The 12,212-nt window shown below is 33.2% G+C and overlaps 1 protein-coding gene across 1 annotated transcript; it reads left to right on the forward strand.

The window, feature by feature from the left end:
* Positions 1–179: 179 nt before the first annotated feature.
* LOC103583322 (rho-associated protein kinase 1-like) lies at positions 180–11,359 on the forward strand (the record flags this gene model as incomplete). Its single annotated transcript, XM_008564671.1, has 5 exons — positions 180–315; positions 1,129–1,220; positions 1,325–1,571; positions 9,936–10,042; positions 11,209–11,359. Coding segments are annotated over 5 exons (733 nt in total), but the record flags the coding sequence as incomplete, so codon positions are not given.
* Between the last annotated feature and the right edge of the window lie 853 nt (positions 11,360–12,212).

The raw sequence follows: 12,212 nt of genomic DNA on the forward strand, positions 1-12,212 counted from the left end.
GGTCTGTATGTGGGATCCGAACCCTCGGGCAGGAGCGCCGCCGCGCTTCCCAAGCGGCGCACTATTCAGTGCGCCACCGGGCCAGCCCCTTGTTTCGGTTTTTTAAAGAACAAAGTACTCCCTCGAATAAATGACAAGGAGTATTAATTGTAATGGTAACTTTGTCATTATAATTTCAGGGGAATCAAAGAAAAAATCTAGAATCGACAGTGTCTCAAATTGAGAAGGAGAAAATGTTGCTACAGCATAGAATTAATGAGTACCAAAGAAAAGCTGAACAGGAAAATGAGAAGAGGAGAAATGTAGAAAATGAAGGTAAATTGTTAGTACTTTTGAGAAATACTGGAATTTCTAACACTGTCCTTAGGTCTTTGTCCTTGAGGTTGTCCTTAAATTTAGTGTCGACAATATATTTGTGAAGCCACAATCCTAAGACACCTCATGAGCTAGTCATTGTAGCATTTTTTTAAAATGGCAAAGTAAATACAGATTGGTTTTAAACAAGAGTGCTTGTCTATATATGCTTAAATTAAATATGTATGTGTTTATATGTAGATATGCATGTGAAAACGCATGTATGTAATATGTTTGTTTCTATGCATTAGGGTATTGACACATAGACTACCTTAGGAAGGATATGGAAGAGCTAGTAATAGTTGTTGCTGGGCAGGAGAGTCAGTTGAGAGAGACACAGAGGGACCGGGAGACAATGTGGAGGGAAGGGGACTCATTCTACACTACCATTTGGTATAATGTTATACCTTTTGAATGTTATACCATTTTAAAAATACTGAACTATTGAAGTAATTGTACTGTTCAAAAATAAATAATATTAAAACTAACTTTATAATATTATCTAATAGGTGGATCTTAAGGTAATAAAATAATTTGAGATATTATAACTGTAGAAACAAATCTGTTTTACACTCTATTATAAAATGATGCTCCACTTTTTGGTGATCTTAAAATGTAAGTATTGCCAAGACAGAATTTGGCTTTGGGAGTGGAAGTGGATCTAATGTAGCAGACTATTATAGCCTAAGACTAAATGTCATCTTTTTTAAGGGATTTATGTACTTCCTCTAAAAAATCTTTGTAATTTCTACATATTAATCTTTTATTTTCTAGTTTCTACATTAAAGGATCAGTTGGAAGACTTAAAGAAAGTAAGTCAGAATTCACAACTTGCTAATGAGAAGCTGGCACAATTACAGAAACAGGTAAGTTTTTCAAATGAGGTTCCTTTTTTAAAGTTATAGTTAATTAAAATAAGTTTTATTATATTTGGTCAAAAACATGTTTTCTTGCTCTCTTTTTTAAATAGCTAGAAGAAGCCAATGATTTACTTAGGACAGAATCAGACACAGCTGTAAGATTAAGGAAGAGTCACACAGAGATGAGCAAGTCAATCAGTCAACTAGAGTCCCTGAACAGAGAATTACAGGAGAGAAATAGAATTTTAGAGAATTCCAAGTCACAAACAGATAAGGACTATTATCAGTTGCAAGCTGCATTAGAAGCTGAACGAAGAGATAGAGGTCATGATTCTGAGATGATTGGAGACCTTCAAGGTAATGTTTTTTTCTTATTGTGGTAAAATATGTGTATCATGAAATTTACCATTTTAACCATTTTTAAGTGTACAGTTCAGTGGCATTAAATACATTCACATTGTTATGCAGCCACCTCCACTGTCCAACTCCAGGACTTTTTCATCATCCCAAACTGAAACTCTGTATCTATTAAACCTAACTCCGTTCTCTTCCCCCCCACCCAACCATTCTACTGTGAACTTAACTCCTCTAGGTTCCTCGTATAATTGGAATTACATGATATTTGTCCTTTTGTCTTAATTTCACTTAGCGTAATGTCTTCAAGGTTATCCATGTTCTAGCACATATCAGAATTCCTTTTCTTTTTAAGGCTGAATAAATTATATTGTCTGTATATACCACATTTTGTTTATCCATTCATCTGTTAATAGAAGCTAATTTTTAAAATTTTTTTATTGTGATAAAAAACTCATAACATAAAATTTACCATCTTAACCATTTTTAAGTAAAAGGTTAATATATTTTTGCTCATATTACCCTCATAAAGAAAATGACTTTGGTGAAACCAGAAATTGTTAGCGTTCTTTCTCTTTCAGGATAATGCCTACATTTGTATCACATTGTAATTTCTTCACTCTCACAGGCACCCCTGTGAGGTAGGTAATGTAGATATTTTCCGATTTTACAGCCAAGTTAACTGAAAACTTAATTTAAAAACTTGTGTATTTCATAAAGGTCTTATTATCAAAGTGAGACTAATCCAGGCAAAAAGAATAATCACTTTTAAAACCTGGTAATTCCTCATGCATTAAAGGTAGAAACTCAATTGTAGAAATAGAATCCCATTACAAAGAATTAGATACTTGGGAAGTTTAAGACTAATGATACAGCCATCCTTGTGAATCTAAAAGGCAAAAGATTGAGTATAACTAACAGTGAACAAAGGAACAATTTTAAAATGTTAGTAAAATTCAGTTTGTTTTCAAAAAGATGCCTGGCTTTGCCCACTTCACATATTTTTCTATTTTCTATTCCTATTAGGAACAGCATTCGTGCTACCTAATCAAAACAGATATGTATGCAAGTTGCCAGATCTCTCATGAAAAAATGAGGGGGAGGGGACACTTTAACTTTAGTAACAAATGGGAACATAGTTTGGGGGTCTCATGGGGCTTGATGATTAGCTATAATTCTGTGGAGAGAGGTCAAGGTCAGTTTTTGTGACTGTGGAAGTGGAAATTAGGATCTCCCATTGGTCCTTAGCTGAGGAGTGTTGTGCAATCTTATTTCTCAGGGACCAGGCTTAAAATAGATCTGAATATAACCAAGAAAGTAACCTCTTTATAAATATTAGGAAAGCCTCATACTTGACTTCCTTAAATTGCTTTTTTAGGCCCTTTTATGTAGCTTATTAGCTGTGTGAAAGTCTCTTCATCTTCTTTCTTTATCTGTAAACCAAGGAGATTAGAGTAGTTTACCTCTATAAATTCTTCTAATTCTAAAATTCTTTTAAGTCTGTGATCTTTATGTGACTGAGCTTTGAACTGCTTATATCCAAGGCAGAGACCATTATCCATGTGCTAATCAACAGTGGTTTTTAACTGAATCTGTTTTTTAGACATCAGTTAGTTAAGGAAAATTTATAGCATGAAATATTGTTAATCGTTTTGTCATGTTTCAGTGCTTCTTTTGTTTTTTTTTAAACTTAAATGTGAATCAAAGCTCATGCACACTAAAAAAATGCACACAACTTATGTGAGCTTCAATGTACATATAAAGGTGCATGTGGTAAAAAAATAATAATACTTTTTACATTAATCCTTTATGGTCCTTAAGAACTTTCAGATCCTCAAGTATAAATTTCTTTTATTGTGGGATGTTGGACTTTTAGCAGAGTCCTAATTGTTATTCCCTAATTGAATGTCCTCTATGTAAACTAGTGGACGGAATCTTCTTCATTAAGTATGAGAAATAATTTCCCACATATAATTAAATAGTAAATATTTTAGGCTTTGCAGCCCACTCTGTTAGATATTCTTTTTTACTTTTTATAACTCTTTAAAAAATTCTTAGCTTCAGGTCTGTACAGAAACAGTCTGAGGGTCTGAATTGCCAATGCCTGTATCAGTAACGTACATTATAGAGAAGGTAAGCTTCCAAAAGTCAGGCCATAGAGGCTTAACAAAAATGAATGGGCAAAGATCAAAATGTCATGGAGGAAAGAAAATTCTAATTGAAATGATAAACTTTCCATCTAGTAAGTTTATGATTCTTTAGATTGAAATGCAAAAAGACAAATTTTCAAAATTAACCATTTCTAATACCAAGGTCAAAGGTTTGGATCCCCATACTGGCCAGCTGCCAAAAAAAAATACACACACAAAATTTTTTTTGTTTAGATGATAGATATGCTAACTATTCTGATTAGATCATTATCTAATACATGCATATATTGAAACAACGAACTGTACCCCCACAAACATGTACAATGAAAAAAAATAAATTCAAAAAATTAAACATTTTTAAAAGTCTTTTTAAAATTATTGTGTGGTTCGTTTCTGTAACTTCTATTTTAGAAAATTTCAGACATATACCAAATTAGAATACTATAATGATCCCCCTATGTACCCATCATCCAGCTTCCTGTTTCATTATCTATCTCCACCTTCCCAATACTTTGACGCTGAATTATTTTGAATCAAATATCAGGCATTATTTAATTTATAAATATTTTAATATCTCTTAAAGATAAGGACTCTTTTAACCTATATGCTACTTCACTCTTTTTTGTTCTTTGTATTTGTTATTGCGTGGTTGAAGAAACCAAGTTTTTTATCCTGTGGTTATCTTATTCTGAATTTTGCTCATTTCATCTGCTGGTGTCATTTAACGTGTTGCTCTATCCCCTGCAGTACTTTAAACTGAGTTAGGTCTAGAAGTTTGATCTATTTCAGGTAGGCCTTTTGTAAGAATACTTGTAAGTAGTATTATTTAGGCACCAGGAGGTACATAAAGTCTGGCTGTCTTTTTTTGTGATGTTAGCAGCCATTTATGAACATTGCCTAGATTTTTTTCTTTAGGAGTTTGCAGTAATGATCATCTATTTTTATCATGTCTCCTTCATTCATTAACTAGAATACTACTATAAAGAAAATTTTTTTCTCATCAATTATATTGTTACCTTAAGATGCAGCTTATAAAAGAGTCAGGTTAAATTCTTGATTCTTTCTTGTGTCAGTTTTCAGAACAGTGAGTTATTTCCCCAGCATTCTCCAAATGTGACCAGTGAATTTTAAAAATATATTCATGAACTCATTAATTTTAATATATTTAATGTTTGTTAATTCATTGCAGTTTTTTTATTGATGTTCACTTGAGGCTAGTGGGAATGTCTTCAAGTTTAGACACTAAGCTAGTAGCCTTGGATAGATAGATAGCATCCTTGCTTTTTGGTGTGCGTAGATTTTACAGGATCAATTTCTGTCTGAGACCTGGCATTACCCGTTTTTCAAGGAACTCTAGTTCCTTTTTCTGGCATGTGACATTTAGGAACTATAGTCTGGGTGCTGTGGGTACTCACTTGTATTGGGTTTGTCAATATTTGTAAGTCATTTTAATGGACAAAGGTAGGAAATAATTATTTTTTATTGTAGTTTCTAATTTTTTGTATTATGATCTGGAACTATTACAAGGTTTCTACTTTTTGGATTTTTTTAAATAATTTTTTTCTGGCTTAATTTATAATGCATTTTTGGTTTGTTTTTTAACTGTTAAATGGGCATTTGAAAATTGTGTAGGTTTTTTTACTTAAAATCTTTTTGAGGGCCGGCCCGGTGGCGCACTGGAGAGTACACTGCTTGGGAGTGTGGCGGCGCTCCCGCCGAGGGTTTGGATCCCATGTGGAGACCGTTCCCGCTCACTGGCTGAGCGTGGTGCGGGTGCAACACCGAGGGTTGCGATCCCGTTGCCACGACACCGAGGGTTGCAATCCCGTTACCGGTCAGTAAAAAAGACAGAAAGGAAAAAAAAAATCTTTTTGGGTTTGTTTTTTGGAAGGAAAACAATTTTCTAATCTAATCTGTCAGTTCACTGAGATTCCATTTATTCTTTGTCTTTTTAATCTGTCAAATTGAAACGCGTTTTAAAATTCCCACTGTGATTGCGTGTGTTGTTTTTTTTTTCACATAGCCCCTTTGTATTTCTAACAGCTTTTATCTACATTTTTGAGGTGAAACTTACATAACAAAACATAATCCTGTAAGAGTGTATAATAGTTCAGTGTCGTTTCATACATTCAAAATGTTGTACAACTACCTCTATCTAGTTCCAAAACATCTTCATTACCCTAAGAGAAAACCATGTACCTATTAACTTGTTCCTCCCTGTGTCTCCCTCCAGGTAGCCCCTGGCAACCACCAATCTCCCTGTCTCTGAATTTACCTATTCTGGATATTTCATATAAATGGCATCATACAGTATGTGACTTTTTGTGTCAGGCTTCTTTTACTTAGTGTAATGTTTTTAAGGTTTGTCCATATTGTAGCATGTATCAGTACTTCATTCATTTCTGCCTGATATTCTGTGGTATGTATGTACCACATTTTGCTTAGCCATTCATCTATTGATGGATGTTTGGGGTTGTTTCCACCTTTTGGTATTGTGAATAGCACTGCTGTAAACATTTGTATACAAGTCTTTGTTGGAGTGTCTGCTTTCAGTTCTTTTTTTTATTATTATTTTTGATGGCTGTCCAGTATGAGATTGAACCCTGGACTTTGGTGTTCTCAGCACCATACTCTAACCAAGTAAGCTAACTGGTTAGCCCCAGTTCTTTTGGATATATATTTAGGAGTATAATTGCTGGATCACATGGTAATTCTGTGGTTAACTTTTGAGGAACATCCAAACTTTTCCGCAATGGCAGCACCGTTTTACATTGCCACCAGCAGTGCATGAGGATTCCAGTTTCTCCACATTCTTGCCAATGTTTAATATTTTCCTTTTTTCAGTTATAGCAACCCTAGTGGCTACGAAGTGATGTCTCATTGTGGTTTTGATTTTCATTTTCCTAATGACTAATGATGTTGAGCATCTGATACCCAGTTGTCCCAGCAACATTTGTTGAAGAGACTTTTTTTTCCTCTTTAAATGGGGCTTGGCATCCTTGTTGAAAATCAGTTGGCCATATATGTATGTGTTTGTTTTGGGGTTCTCAATTCTATTTCGTTGGTCCATTTGTTTATCTTTATGCTAGTACCACACTGTTTTTCAATCACTGTAGCTTTGTAGCAAGTTTTGATATCTGAAAATTTGAGCACTTTCCAACTTTGTTATTCTTCTTCAGTACTGTTTTAGCTATTCAAGGCTCTTTGCAATTACATATGAATTTGAGGATTGGCTTTTCTGTTTCTGCAAAAAAGACTTTTGCAATTTTGATAGCAATTGCATTGAATCTGGAGATTGCTTTGGGTAGTATTTCTGTCTTAATATTAAGTCTTCCAATCTATGAATGCAGGATATATTTCCATTTATGTAGGCCTTTTAAGCTTATTTTAACAATATTTTTTTAGTTTCTAGTGTATAAGTCTTACACCTCCTGGGTTAAATTTATTCCTAGGCATTTTATTATTCCGGATGCTCTTGTAAATGAAATTTTAAAAATTTTCTTTTTGAATTGTTCATTGAGTATGATGTTAGCTATGGGTATTTCACAAAAACCCTGCTTTGTATGTTTTTAATGCAATGTTTTTTGGTGTGTAAGGTTTTAATGACTTCTATATCTTTTTGGTAGATTAGAATTTATATTATAAGTGATAGTAAATGTGTCTGACCTTGAGATTTTTTTCTTAACATATATTTTCCTATTATATCTCACCCATACACTTATTTTTTATTTTTGTATGGTGTTGGTGGGCCTCACATTTATGCCTTTCTGTAGATTTCATATTTTACCTGGAGATTTTAACGTAATTAGATATAAGTGAGGTGGGGTTTTTTTTTGCTGAAACTTATCATATTGCACATATTAAAATACAGTAAACTAAAAATACTCATATGCATCTGTAAGAATTTTCACAACATGAACACAACCACATAACAAGAATCCAGATCATGAAACCGAACAAGACCAGCAGCCCAGAAGTCGCTTGGGCTTCCTCTAAGTCACTATCCTCCTTCCCCCAAAATAATCGCTGTCCTGTGTTCTAACATCATAAATTAGTTTTGCTTATTTTTAAAATTTTTATAAATGGAATCATGCAGTAAACACTCCTTTGTTTCTAGTTTATTTCACTTGTGTTTGTGAGTTTCATCTATTGTTGTACATGGCAGTAGCTTGTTCTTTCTTCTTGCTTATATTCATAGTATTCCATTTACTATGTATGACCACTGCGATTTATTTATCAATCATTCTGTAGAGAATGGATATTCTAATTATTTCCATTTGGGGGCTATTTTGAATAGTGCTGATATGAACTTTCTTATACATTTTTTATAGTAATCACACATGTGCTTCCTGTTAGGTGTATACCTAGGAGTGGCAGGGTCAGAGGATATATGTATATTTACACTTAGTAAATACTTCCAGGTATTTCAAGGTGTAGCTGCACAGTTTACTTTCACTCACAGTATATGAGAGTTCTAGTTACTCCACATCCTCATCAGAGACAACACACATCCTCACTGAATATTGTCAGTCCTAATGTAGCTGTTCTGTTGGTGTGTAATGTATTTCCTTGTGGATTAGTAGACATTTCCCTTACATCTAAGATTGAGCAATTTTTCATATGTTTATTGGCTCTTATATTTTCCTATGTAGTGCAGTTTGTTTTTTTCTTTTACGGTTAGTGCTATGTTTAGTGTGGCCTATGGAAGAAATCTTTGATTAGATTATGAAAATATTATCCCTATTAGCTTTAAAAGCTTTATTTTCTTAATCCACTTTAGGTTAAGATATCTAATATCTTGGTTCTTATTCCTTCCACTATGTTTGTGTATTTTTTTAATGAAGCTTCTTTGCTTTGGGACATTGCACAGACAAGTTATAGTTTATTTCTAGTATGTCTTTTTAGGTAGAATAAATGAGGAAAATAAATTGTATTTTATTTAATGTATTTTTCATATGGTTGTTAGGAATCTTTAATGGATTCAACCCATATATTTTCATCACCTTGTCTTCTTAGGAATTGATTTGTAATATGCTTCTTCTGTGTGAAAAATTCAAAGCTTAATCTGAATTTGCTATCTTTGTACAGGTTTTTAAAACGTATTTATTATAAATATAGGAGGAAGCATTTTTTTAAATAGTACTTCAACATTTGAACATCTTGGCTCATTTGCTTTCTCTCTTTCCACACACACACACACGCACACACACTTTGTATTTTTTGCTCAACCATTTGAAAGAAACTGGCTAACATTTCTTTCTCCTACATGACCACACTCCAGCACAAACATAATATCATTATCACAGGTGAGTGTAAATTATTTATTTCATTGTTCTCTAGATTCTAAAATGACCTAGCAGACAAGCATTATCAGTGCCAAAGATTTAATATTCATTTGTTCATTAAAGAACCACTTTACAAACACTAAAATATGGGAGGCAGGTAGAGTACATTTGAAGCTTAGGTAAATACGGTACATAAAACTGTACTTTGAGTAGTACCAAATTTTTCCTGGTCCTTCAGGGTCCTTCATCAAATCCTAGGCCACTTTGAATCACAAAATATGAATATAGATTATTGCTTATGAACTAGACAATATAATTATATTCATTTAAGTTATATTCTATAAATTTGTGTTTGCTAAATACATATTCATTAAAACCTATAAGATTAATGAATGTTTTAATGAAGAGACAGTTACTAAATATATGAGTTGCTAACATTGAATGGCATGAGCCTTGGGTAAGTTAAAACTAAGCTTTATTAGAGAACTTGAATTTTTAAAAATTCACTTTACTATAAAAATGGACTTTGGCTCCATTAAGTTTAAAAATAATTTTACTAAACACTGCAGAGAATCTGGTGTATGGCACCTAATAAATACTTTCCTTAATTAACTGAAGTGTCTCACCTTTAACATGATAGAAAAGAACACTTACTAAGGACTTGGATCTGATTTCTAGCCCAAGCTCAGGCTTCATCATTTTGAGTACTTATAAAGTAAGGAATATGCATTAGGTGATATCCAATTAGAGATAACATTCGTATTATTGTATATTGTGTTTATTGTGTATGCTGCCAGGAAACACTTAATAAATTCTATGTGATCAGGAAATTTAATACATTTTGTTTTGGTTTTTTGATTTTAATGGTCACACTGAACAAAAAGATTTTTTTTTCAATGACTGTGGACTTGAACTTTTTCCTCACTTGATAGCTCGAATTACATCTTTACAAGAGGAGGTGAAGCATCTCAAACATAATCTTGAAAGAGTGGAAGGAGAAAGAAAAGAGGCTCAAGACATGCTTAATCACTCAGAAAAGGTAAATGATCTAACATGTACCAATTATGGGATAGCATTTACTGGTTATCAGAGATTGTAAGGTGGTTTTATTAGGGTATTGTAAAACATTCCTAATGTTTATATAGTTACATTTCTAAACGTTTTTATGTTTTACATTTGGTTGATCGGTTATGAGGGGATGTATGCGTGTCTTATTTGGGGTTTTGTTATTCTGTTTTGTTTATTTTTACCCTGGAAAGTTAGATGTTAGATGTTGGCAGATTATTACAAATTGCTTTGGTTTGGAAATACCTTTTCTTAAAGAATTTTTCCCCTATTTTCTTTGTATATGGCTAAAATGAAGGTACTGATCCTTGCTAGCCTTATGAAGAAGGAAAACGAAGGATCAGTATATAGGGGACTATGCATGCTTGTTCCATTTTGTTGGTAAGAGTTAGCAAAGTAGAAAAGAACATAAAGTGATTGGCCATTGCACTTAGAATTTTCTTAATAATCCAAAGTTTCATTGGTTACCCTCTGTTCCGTACCTTGTTAAGAAAAGGATTAAATAGATAGTATACAGATCTAGCTCTCACTTTTTCAGTGCCTCTCTTATAAATGTTGGAGGTTCAGTAGAACTTCAGATAATTTATCAGAAAAGCCACTATTTATCATGTCCTTGGGACATGCTTCGTGAAAATTAGAATAGTTTTTTGACAGCCCAGCTGGTGTAAATGTGGAAATAGGATAAAAGAAGGAAGAGTTAGAAGTAGTCAAACAGAAATGGAATACATTGACTTGTTCTCTCTTCCCATATTAGTGACTTGCCATGGGACACTTCTTATCCTTTTGTCAAAGCAAAGTAAATGTGGGTTTAGATGTAAATGTAAACAGTGATAATTAGTATTTTTTTTAAGTGGTAGCAAAAATTAGAAAATAAACTGAAGAATTGTCTTATTCATTTTCGATCCTAGCGATGAGCTGTCCTGAACATAACCACAAGCTCTGCCATCAGTCATGGTTAATGATCAAATGGGAAGGGGGGGAGGGGTGGTAAAGAAAAGGTGATATTCTGCATTTAATTATATGTGTTTATTGTGATTTTAAAAGCAAGACATATGTCTCTTGTGAGATATTGAATAATGTAAGATTTAATAATGTGCCTTTTGCACAGTGTATTACATGACTCTCATTCCCATTTTACAGGAAAAGAATAATTTAGAGATAGATTTAAACTACAAGCTTAAATCTTTACAACAACGATTAGAGCAAGAGGTAAATGAACACAAAGTAACCAAAGCTCGTTTAACTGACAAACATCAGTCAATTGAGGAGGCAAAGTCTGTTGCAATGTGTGGTAAGTATAAGTTTTAATATTTTCTACAAGATTAGTTTTAAATAAGACCTACAAAGTTTTGGTTTTGATCAAAACTTTATTTTATAGTAGTATAACTCATAGAAATTATAATCCAGGAAACGGATGTCTTTTTTTTTCTTTTTTTATACCTTCCATTTCGTTAAATCACAATTTCACCTTCTAGTTGCCTCATTCTACTACCTTCTACTCCCTATAAAAGTTAGTGGATTCTCTTTTCTCTGTTTTTCAGCCCCTTCCTTGATTTTCTTCCTGATCCACCTAGACCTCATTACCTGTTAATTCATCTTGCTTTGTACACTCAAATTTCTTATTCCATTGTATTTCCCCTTTATTATGCTTCCAAACACAATTCTAGTTCAGACCAATCTGCTCTCCTCACTTCAAATAGTACTTTAGGTGGGTGTTAGTCAAATGTATTATCTCTAAACTGAGTGGAGCTGACAGTTTTTTTATACGAGGGTAATTCAAAAAGTTCATGGAAAAATGAAATTAAAAGATAATACAAGTCTTTCCATAAACTTTTTGAAGTACCCTTGCATATCACTCATTGGTTTCTTCTTTCAGACTCTCATGTATCTTCTCAAGTTTCTTATGCCATTTCTTTATCACTTCAGTTTTGGTGAACTTTTCTCACATTTCACAAAGAAATAATGAAAGCATAAATGTGAACTCCTTAAAATCTAGTTCTCTTACTTATCTGTCCTATCCTTTTTGCCCATCTTCATTATCTTTCCTCTCGTCTTAGAGGAGGGTGATTCTCTTCCTGTCCTGGTTAATATGTTCTAGCTGTATTCAGATCCATTCTCCTTTATCTCATCCTAACTTTTTATTC

Source organism: Galeopterus variegatus, unplaced genomic scaffold (genome assembly GCF_000696425.1).
Source record: "Galeopterus variegatus unplaced genomic scaffold, G_variegatus-3.0.2 Scaffold21665, whole genome shotgun sequence".
In the NCBI taxonomy this organism is placed as follows: Eukaryota; Metazoa; Chordata; class Mammalia; order Dermoptera; family Cynocephalidae; genus Galeopterus; species Galeopterus variegatus.